The sequence below is a fragment of the Gekko japonicus genome, unplaced genomic scaffold, assembly GCF_001447785.1.
Source record: "Gekko japonicus isolate JY-2015 unplaced genomic scaffold, Gekko_japonicus_V1.1 scaffold5933, whole genome shotgun sequence".
In the NCBI taxonomy this organism is placed as follows: domain Eukaryota; kingdom Metazoa; phylum Chordata; class Lepidosauria; order Squamata; family Gekkonidae; genus Gekko; species Gekko japonicus.
This window is the reverse complement of record NW_015162652.1, coordinates 12,959-23,563: the sequence shown is the minus strand read 5'-3', so window position 1 is coordinate 23,563 and position 10,605 is coordinate 12,959. Positions and strand designations below refer to the sequence as shown.

Sequence of the window (10,605 nt, the reverse complement as noted above, 5' to 3'; positions counted from 1 at the left end):
TACCTGGGCTGGCGAGGCCTGTCAGGGGGGTGGGAGGGCCATGGTCAGCTTACCTGAGCCAGTGGGGCCTGTCAGGGGGGGGAGGCCCGCAGCCGGCCTACCTGTTTCCCTGAAACCATCCAGCCCTAAACTGTCGTGTTGGAAAACATTCCTCAGCCACATTTCTCTACCATAAATAACAACTTTCAAAACTAGAGATTTCACAACACTCATTTCCGAAGACTCCTCCTTCTCATTCCCACGTAACCTACCGAGACTTTCATCATGACCACTCTCTTTCAAACCACCTTCCCTTGAGACCTCTGCTCTAACAGGGTGGACAGTGCGACCACAACCACACTGAATGACATGGACATCCAACATAAAATGACTTTGCAGACTGCCCAGTTGTTGACACTACTCCACAGACCCCTGTGTGCAACATTTTCTGACCCACATTGTTTGACTTTGGACACCGGCTATTGTGTAACATAAGGTATGTGAGACTTTACTTCCACATTTGTATCTTTCAGTTACAGACTGCTAATATTTACTTTACCTCCTTCCAGCCTATGCATTTTTTACACATCACATCTTTCTAGAGCTCGTTGTATTGCTTTCATAATGGGCTTTACTACTAGTATATGTATAAACCAGAGAGAATAAGAAAGAAAAAAAAAGGTTTAGGGGCAGTAATTTTAAAAATAAACAACATAGAAATTTACAAAAAGACAGCATTTTCTATATTTCTCCAATTATGGAGATAATTTCAATAAGTGAGTTGGTTATTTGGCGTATATTTATAAACGATATGCTGCAAAAAATTCTTACACAAAGTTGTTTCATTACAAATCCAATTACTTTACAGTCACTAAAATACTTCTGATAAACTGCTTGATTCCAGTCCAGTAGCCCCTTAGAGACCAACAACAGTTTCAGAGTATAACTTTTGAGAGTCAGTGCTCGCTTCATCAGACACATCTGATAAAGATGCTCTAAGCCTATTTGTTATTTATAGTCCATCTTTCTCACTGAGAAGTACTTCTTCACCCAAACAGTGATTAACACATGGAATTCACTGCCACGGGAAGTGGTGGTGGCTACAAGCATGGACGGCTTCAAAAGGGAATTAGATAAGTATATGGAGCAGAGGTCCATCAGTGGCTATTAGCCACAAGGTATAGATAGGGGCTCTGGGGCAAGTGATGCTCTGTCTTCTTGGTGCTTGGGGGGGCCAACAGTGGGAGGGCTTCTAGTGTCCTGGCCCCACTGCTGGACCTCCTGATGGCACCTGGTATTTCTGGCCACTGTGTGACACAGAGTGTTGGACTGGATGGGCCTTTGGCCTGATCCAACATTGGCATCTCTTATGTTCTTATGTTCTTAAGACTCAAGGCCTAAATCACAGTGATAATTCCAGAGGGTGTAGTTAGTGCCCTGACCTAGACAGCTCAGGCTAGCCCAGTCTCATCAGATGTTGGACCAAGGTTGACCCTGGTCAGTCTTTGGAAGGGAGACCACCAAGAAATACGAGGGCTGGGACAAGGAGGCAGGCAATGGCAAAACATCTCCAAAGGTATCTTGTCTTGAAAGCCCCATGGGGTTGCCATAAGTCAACTGTGACTTGATGGCCAAAAAAAAAAAGTATGTTCATCTGTTGCAGAAAAATAAGTAAGAGTCTTGTAGACTGACAAGTTTTATTCCAACATAAACAGATCAGAGCCATCCAGAAGGAATCTGGGCTCTAGTTCATGAAAGCTGGAATAAAAGGTTATTACTTTAAAGTGCCAAAAGACTCCTGTTTATTTTCACACAAATGTGGGAAATCTCGTCCATGATTCAGTTTAGATAAACCAGTTTAGTTTAGCTATCTGTTCACCCAACTACTTTTGCTTAAGCTATTTGTCGGATCGAAAGTCAAATATTTACAAGTAAGAATCACGATGGACATTGTTGGGTCATACTGCACTAACAACTGAGATAATGTCTTGTTTGGCATGCAGTGTGCTCTTAGGAGAGAAAAATATTCACCAATAGAATAAGAATCTATAGAAAATATCCATCATTCCTTCCTTCGTGTTGCATAATTCTCTTTCTGAAACATATGGGACATTTCACTCATATGAAATGCACATTATATTTTACTCATTTTTCCTGGCAAAGACCTTGTGCCTTCTGCATTGTGCAGAAGTTGAATCAGTTCACATTTTATGAATCCATCCGGTGCAGGTTCCTCCAGTTGCACTTGTATACTAGCAAATATTCACCAACTGAATTTCCGTATCTCATGAAGCCCTTAATGGCATAGAACCTCTACCACAAAAAAAGACTTAAAGCATTGGGGGCTAGACTTTTACAAAAGATGTTTATTTCATTTCTTTTTTATAGTTATCTGTGTGTGTGTATGTGTGTGTGTGTGTATACACACACACACACACACACACACACACATACACACAAACATATATATGTATATATGTAACGTATTTTACCACTCTTCAATATTTGTGATTGCATAGAACATGTTTTCTTTCTTGAATATCTAAATGCAAAATAACTATATTGATAATACCTGAATGATATCAAATTAGTATATATCAGGAAAGGACACCAAAATCCACAAATTAGCTTCAAGATAGGGGTGGATGTTGACATATCTCCCCACCAGATTTTTGTCAGAAAAGCCTGAAATTCAGAGGATGCAAAGTTAGCATAAGTACAAAGAACATCAAAGTACAGTATTTTTCTATTCTATCGACTTAACAGTAGGGAAAAGTATATTGTTTAGGATGAGGCCTAGAAGAATCATATAAAGAACCACAATCACATGCTACTTGATCTCATGTGTAACAGTCAAGAAAGCAGAAGCAGACATTCAGTGGTGCACCAACTATTTGAGCTGGTAAGTATGGTGTTCCTTAATACAACCACTCTGGCATCCCTCTTCCTTCCTTTTTCTTGCCCAGTTCAAAAGGCAAATGTGCCTGAGGGACTCTGTCATCAGTACTATGGCACAAAAGTACAATGTTACTAGTATATACTATCCCACTGAGTGTTTGGTGTAGTGGTTAAGTGTGCGGACTCTAATCTGGGAGAACCGGGTTTGATTCCCCACTCCTCCACTTGCACCTGCTGATGTGACCTTGGGTCAGTCACAAGCTCTGGCACAGCTGTCCTTGAAAAAGAACAGTTTGTGTCAGAGTTCTCTCAGCCCCACCCACCTCACAGGGTGTCTGTTGTGGGGAGGGGAAGGTAAAGGAGTTGTAAACCGCTCTGAGACTCCAAGTGAAGGGTGGGGTATAAATCCAATCTCTTCTTCTTCTTCTTCTTCTTAACCCTACTGAGAGAAAATAATCTCAGGAGTTTCTTATTCCCAAACATCATTGGGTTAAAAAAACACACCCTATCATATTAGCATGGATATCAGTATGTGGACAATTTATAACAGAATATCTATATACTAATAGCCAAGGCACCCCCGTGTGCGGATATCTAAATCTGCACATCAGGGGCACCTAGGGGGCAAAGAGGTTTTCCTGCACATTTGGGGCAATCCCCAGATGTGCAGAAAAATCTGAAATCTATAAAAAAATATAGGGGGGATACTTAAATCCCCCCCAAAAGTAAAAGAGTGTTCCCTGCGGATGCACAGAGAATGCTCTGAGAATTGCCTCACCGGTGTTCCCTGCGCATGCAGAGAGAATGCTCTGAGAATTGCCTCCCAGCCGCTGCCCCCACTGGGGGGGGGGGAGAAGGCTTGGCGGACCGGCTACTCAGGCCTCGCCACTGCTGTCACCACCGCCGCAGGGGGAGGGAGAAAGCTTGGCGGGCCCGACAGCTGGGAGCCATGCGGGCCTCGCCATTGGTGCCAGGGGGCGAGGGAGAAGGCTTGGCGGGCTCGGCAGGAGCCACATGGGCCTCGCCATTGGTGCGGGGGGAGAAGGTTTGGTGGACCCGGCGGGAGCCACACAGGCCTCCCCATTGGTGCCGGGGGCAGGGGAGAAGGTTTAGTGGGCCCGGCGGCTGGGAGCCGTGTGGGCCTCACCATTGGTGCTGGGGTGGGAGACGGTTTACCTGCGGCTGCTTCCTCCTCATCCGCATGGAGCTCCTCCCCCACCGCGAGTATCGTGGGTCCCCCTTCTTGTATTTATATAATGTCATAAGCCAGAATTCTAAATCCTGAATTTTAAATATTTCTAGGAGACCTACCCACTAAAGTCCCAGCAATGGTTACTGTGGGCCTTGTGTTTTGAAAATGTGATACCGTAACTGGTGGCTTCATTTGCTCACCTGCACCCCATCGTGTGCAAAGAAAGACTTGGTATCTGCTTCTGTGGCCAAGTGGAGACAAGTGGTTTTGCTCCAGAAACGGTTTCTCCTCACCAGCAAAGCGAAAGCCCGGTCCTCGCTGTTGTGGTAGCACTCACTGAATAGTTCTGCCGAGGAAAGAAACAGATGGCCAAATGCAGTGAAACAGAATGTACGTGTGGGAAACGAAATGAGATGAACAAAACAGGTTGAATTAATTATATGTATCGAGGCAGAGTTGTTTATCCAGACACAGCGAGAGAATCCATTTATAGCCTTTTATGTAAGTCTTGAGTCACCCCCACTGTCTGCCTTCGTCACATACAGAGGAGTATGGGACAGGAAACGGAAACAACTGAGTGGCCTGCCCCACTTTCGACTACAGGCAGGGAATGACATTTTTTTAAAAAAATCAAGGGTTAAAACACTTTGCAAGTAGTAGATTGACAGCAGAGAGGAAGGCTTCTACTCATCCTCTCTGCTTGCTATACCAGTTTGCTATTCACAGGGAGTTTCTAGCACCCGGAAGCTTTCTCAAGTGTGGTCCTCCACCTATGATCTGCAGTGGTGCAGTCCAGTCTGTTACCTCAGATCTCTGCCACTATCACAACAGCAGCAAGAGACCAACGGTGTTGCAGAATCAACACAAAAGCAGTGCTGCACATGGCCAGAAGTAAGCGACTGCCCTTCTGAAGCCATATTTGCATCCCACTTCCCCTGAACAAAATATTTGCATGTGAGAGAGCTAGCTTCCCAGAAACCATTTGCCTTTTCCCTGTTGGTTTTTTTTTCCTTTCAAAAATGTCTGCAGGAGGGGAAGCGCTAATGACCCCAGAATTCTTCATATTTTCCCGTCCTTGTTAAGATTTGCCATGAATAATGTATAGTAGCAGCTGCTGTAACTGAGAGCTGCAGCGCTTCTACCGTATGCCTCCACCAAAGATGATGCCGCTACATTTCTTGCTTCCTCCTTTGTGGTCTCCATGCTTCGCTTTGCACATTCACTGCAAACACACATTTCCTCCTTCCATCGTTATTAGCAATGCTCCCTCTAAGCCGTGGAGTCTTGTGAGCAAAACGTCTACTCTGTGAGCTACAGGCATTAAAGTTGTGAGCAAGCGATTTGGCTACTGCATAAATTAGTTCGCTCTGGAGCCATCCCTTCCTGAGCTAGGACCAAAATCTGTGAGCTGGAGGCTGAAAAAACTATGAGCTAGCTCACACTAACTCAGCTTAGAGGGAACATTGGACTTATTAGTAGGATGTATTTTTGATTCTAGGAACAGGCTCACGGGTTGTGTGTATTTGTCTTAAATTGATGCTAAATGGGCACTTAGAGTGGCATGTCCCGAAAAACAATGGTAACAGGTGGGGGATGAAAAGTTTTCAAAAGTCTTTTCTATGGGCTTGCCTAAGAACAAGTTATATGTGCAGGAAGAATCTACCCCAGTTTTATCCTGCCCTCCCTTCTGAGAGCTCAAGAGGGCAGACGTAAGTTTTCACTTCTCGACTTTATTCCCATAACAACCCGATGAGGTACCTTAGGTTGAAAGAGACCAGCCCCAGATAACTCAATGAACTTCATGGCTCAATAGGTATTGATCCCTGAAATTGACACTCTAACCCAGTGGTGGTGAACCTATGGCACCGGTGCCAGAGGTGGCACTCAGAGCCCTCTCTGTGGACACACGTGCCATCGCCCCAGCCAGGCCCAGACCATCATTAAAGTGTCAAATTCTCTGCCAAATAATTTTTTAAGTAAATGAAAGCATTTGGGATTGCTTTCCTTACTTTGTTTGGGTCATCTTAAGTTAATGTATGAGTTGTTCTTTCTAAAGTAAAACCTCAGTATTCAGGTTAAATTGCCGTGTTGGCACTTTGCGATAAATAAGTGGGTTTTGGGTCGCAGTTTGGGCACTCGGTCTCTAAAAGGTTCGCCATCACTGCTCTAACCACTACTCCAGCTTGGCACAGGGATGGTGGGGTTTTTTTCCCTGCCCAGATGACTGCTCACAGTTGATATTACCATCAGATTAGCACATGTCACTGACTTAGTTTTAAACAGTTTGGAAGCAGAAAGATAAACAGAACAGGATCTGGAATAAGGCTTAGTCTCGCCTATACAGGCATCACGGGGACATTCAATGCATTACTTTGCCACTGACCGAAAAGACAAATGAAATCATCACAAAAGGGTTGAGGTGGATTCCTGAGGTGGCAAGCAACAAACCCAATATTGCCAAAACACATGGTAGGTCTTACAAATTAACAAATATATGACATGTGTACAGATATGTCCCTGAGATGTATGTATCATCTTGATTAAGCCTAGCCAGGGGTCATTTCCTGCAGGAGCGCACAGGAACGGAGCTCCGGCAGTAAAGAGCCCAGGGGGCGGGCACATGCAACAAGCCCCACCCCCTGCTCCCAGCAGCCCTCAGTCAGAGCAAGAAGCAGCCAGGTAAGTTGCAGAGCTCCCCCCCCCCACGGCCCCCTGGTCCAAAACAGTCCAGTGGCACCTTTAAGACCAGGTTTTATTCAGATACAAGCTCTCCCTCCTCTGTGAGGACAGATCTGCACCCTCCAATAGCTAGCAATCCAAAACAGTCCAGTGGAGCCTGAGCGGTGGGTGTTGCCTTCTGACACACTTCGGGTGATGTCAGGGGGTGTGGCGTATGCAAATAAGTCATGCTAATGAGCTCCTGCACCTCTTTTTCTACTAAATGACCCCTGAGCCTAGCACATTGGCAGGTAGTAAACAGCTGACAGTATTTACTGAAATGAGCACCATAAAAGCCTTCTTAGAAGAAACGCCAGCACTGAAATCCAATAACAGCTTATGTGAGATGATGTCCTGCTATTCAGAATCTCCCTTTAGCTTGGCCACTAACACTGAATGCTGATTGACAAATAGCTGGGGACGTGGCATGAAAACAGAAAACAGAAATGTCCTTGGGTCGGAGCTTTGAGCTTTGAACTGAGAGTGGAGGAGGAGATACAGAATGATTTGTTTTTAGTTGAGGCAGAAAGCCGTCCTGGTTAGGTGCAAGCATACTCTGCAGCTTTTGGAAGACTGATGTTGTGTTTGTTAGGACTAGTGCTGCCCCATAGTTGCTGACTTCTAACTTGCTAGAAGATTTGTAAACAGTATAGTCAGACTATAGTGAGCCTTCAGTATTCCTCCCCCCCCTCAGGAAGCTGACCCAGAAAAGTTGCCTTGGGAAGTCTTTCCATTTGGAGGAGGAGAAATGAAAATAAATGTCAGCAATAGTTCTTCTTGGTCCTGTCTTCCATGAGGTTATGTTGGGCTCTTTTAACTCCTTTGCATATTAGGCGACACCCCCCTAATGTAGCCAATCCTCCAAGAGCTTACAGAGCTCTTCTTACAGGGGCTACTGTAAGCTCTTGGAAGATTGGCTACATTAGGGGTGTGTCGCCTAATATGCAAAGGAGTTCCTGCTACAAAAAGAGCCCTATGATTGACTTTCAACATCATTAAGTCTGAAATACATCTGGCTGCCTCAGAGGAACTACCATATTCATATACTTCTTCACGTCTTGTTTTAACTAAAGGAGGAAGTTCTCAACATGTCTGCATTCCAGTCCGAACAATAGCAGGAAATAATGCAGATCTTGCCGGAGGGTTTTCCCTTTTGTGAAAGAATACAAAGGGAAGAACAATGACTAGACCAGAGGTATAAGGGAACAGATGGGCAGCTTTCATACATGGAAAAATAAAATTGGGAAAGTCCCCAAATGTGAACTACTGCCACCACCGCTATCATCACCCAAAGTGGTAAAGTTTTAAATGTTTGATGTATAAGAACCTTGGCACACTGTGCCAGGCAATGTGAGCCGCCCTGAGCCCGCATTACGGGAGAGCGGGTTATAAATATAATAAAATTTAAAAAATAAATAAATAAAGCAAGGCTCTTCAGAGCGATTATGCCACGGTTTGATAGTACACATCAAAAGTTCCAGATGAATCAGGGAAATGGCCGTCTCCCCTTCTCCCCAACAAGCAACAGAGTTATTAACCTGTTTGGAAAGAAAATGCCTCCTCAAATTATCCTTAAATTACTTTAATTTCCCATAACAAAAACAATGAATGCTAAGTAATAGGCGATCAAATAGCTGGGGGGGGGATCACATGAAAACAGAAATGTCCCCGGGCAGGAGCTGAAGCAGCTTTAAACTTTGATCAGAGAGGGGAGGGGGAGATACAGAATGATTTGTTTTTTAGCTGGGGCAGAATTTAATTTAAGTATGGGATTCTTAGAAATCAGCCAAGGAAAAACAAAAACTTGTTCCTAGACAGTGAAGAAGAAGGGTTGCAGATTAGTTGAGGCAAAGTCCGAGAACATAGCCCATGTAATAACTGGTTTTGAGACCCACCGAAGTAAGACAAAACAGTATGCCAGCGTCTGAGTCCTCCAGAACTCTTCGTCAGGCTGTATGATAAAGGGGATGGGGGAGAGGCTGTAGTCTCTCATATTAAAGCCTCTTCTCTGCATCCTCTGTACCATGCCAGGCAGGTATGGAGCGGTGCTGGCTGTAGCTGGTATAAAAATATGTAGTTGATTGAATATGTTCCTAATGCCAAACTGAACACACAGGTTCTGGTAAAGTGGGAGAGTTGTAAAGCACCAAATTTCTTAGCAGAGCATCAGCTTTTACCTTAAGGGCATCATGTTTAGATGTTTTGGTTCTAGAACAAGGACAGGGATGAACCTAGGGAAATCCTATTGATAGGCAGGTGAGCTCAATGTTGAGCAGGCCCATAGTCCTTTCTGTGGTTATGGAAGGGAACAGGTTGTCCACAGAATAGTATCTGAACACCTCTCCTTTAACAATCAGAAAAAAATGTAATGCCTTTTCCCTAAAGTTAGCTTTTAAGACGCTGAACTACAGGCTGGAAGGTCGGTAGTTCAGCAGTTTGAGACCCGAGTGCTGCAGGACGGAGGGAGCTCCCGTCTCTGGTTCCAGCTCCTGCCAACCTAGCATTTTGAAAGCAAGAAATTGCAAGTAGATAAATAGGTACCGCTTCGGTGGGAAGTAACAGCGTTCTGTGCACCTCGACGTTAGGGCTGCCAAATGCCCCTGGGGGGCGGAATTCTCCCCGCTTTCGAGCCCCGGTTTCCGCTCCCACGGAATTGGGGCCCGGGGGAAACCCCGCGTGTGCGTCACCTGGAAGTGACGTCGCACGCTGGGGGTGGGGCCACACCTCAAATGGCGTGGCCCCGCCCCAGCGTGCAATGTCACTTCCGGGTGATGCGCACGCAGCGCGTGCGCGCACGCCTAAGACGCCGGCCAGTAGCCCCCAGCTCCCGGGCAAAAAATTTTTGGCAACCCTACTCGACGTCTAGTCATGCCGGCCACATGACCACGGAAGCGTCTTCAGACAACGCTGGATCTTCAACTTTGAAACAGAGATGAGCCCCGCAATCCTAGAGTCGGATTCGACTGGCTTTCAAGCAAGGGAAACCTTTACCTTTACCTTACCTGCTTTAATCTCATTGTATGGTATGATTAGGATTTTGCTTATTTGGCAGTCTAACTTTGTTTGTTTTGGAATGTTGTTACTGGAATTGTTAACTGCCTTATTATAGGGAAAGGTGGGCTACCATTTTAACTATAAATAAATAAATCCCTTAGACCAAAGTGATCCCTCCTCCTTACACTTCCATCAATTTCATTTTACAGGGAAATGATGGAGGATGGGCACGGTGGGACATTAAATGGTGTGCAACGTGTTCCCCACTGCTTCCGCTGCCCCCACCTGTACAAGCCAGGCAATGGATATGGCCTGTTGCTTTACACTAGGTAAAGCTAAAGGTTTCCCTTGCTCGAAAGCCAGTCGAATCCGAGTCTAGGGATGCGGTGCTCATCTCCGTTTCCAAGCCGAAGAGCCAGCACTGTCCAAAGACATTTCCGTGGTCATGTGGCTGACATGACTAGATACCGAGGTGCACAGAATGCTGTTACCTTCCCAGAGAAGCAGTACCTATTTTTTTTACGCCATCTAATTCTATTACTGTATGCACTTTATTGTTAATTGTTAACTTATGTGCTGAATTGAGTATGTCATTTTATAGAGTTTTTAAGATTTTATGGTATATTATTAGGTACATGGTACCACTTTGTTAGCCGCCCTGAGCCGTTCGCGGGATGGGCGGGGTATAAATATGTTAGATAAATAAATAAATAAACCTTCCAGTCTGCAGGTCTGCGTCTTAACCACAAGAGCCACCACCAGTGTTCCCTCTAAGCTGAGTTAGTGTGAGCCAGCTCACAGTTTTTTAGCCTCCGGCTCACACA

General features: G+C 45.1%; 1 protein-coding gene across 1 annotated transcript in view; it reads right to left on the bottom strand.

The window, feature by feature from the left end:
- Positions 1 to 10,605, bottom strand: part of LOC107106380 (transient receptor potential cation channel subfamily M member 5-like) — a gene marked incomplete at both ends in the record, with an annotated part of 35,119 nt that overhangs the window by 12,418 nt on the left and 12,096 nt on the right. Inside the window, 2 exons of the mRNA XM_015406515.1 lie at positions 2,552 to 2,664; positions 4,270 to 4,415. Of these exons, the coding sequence (XP_015262001.1) occupies positions 2,552 to 2,664; positions 4,270 to 4,415 (259 nt within the window). The remainder of the gene's footprint in view (positions 1 to 2,551; positions 2,665 to 4,269; positions 4,416 to 10,605) is intronic.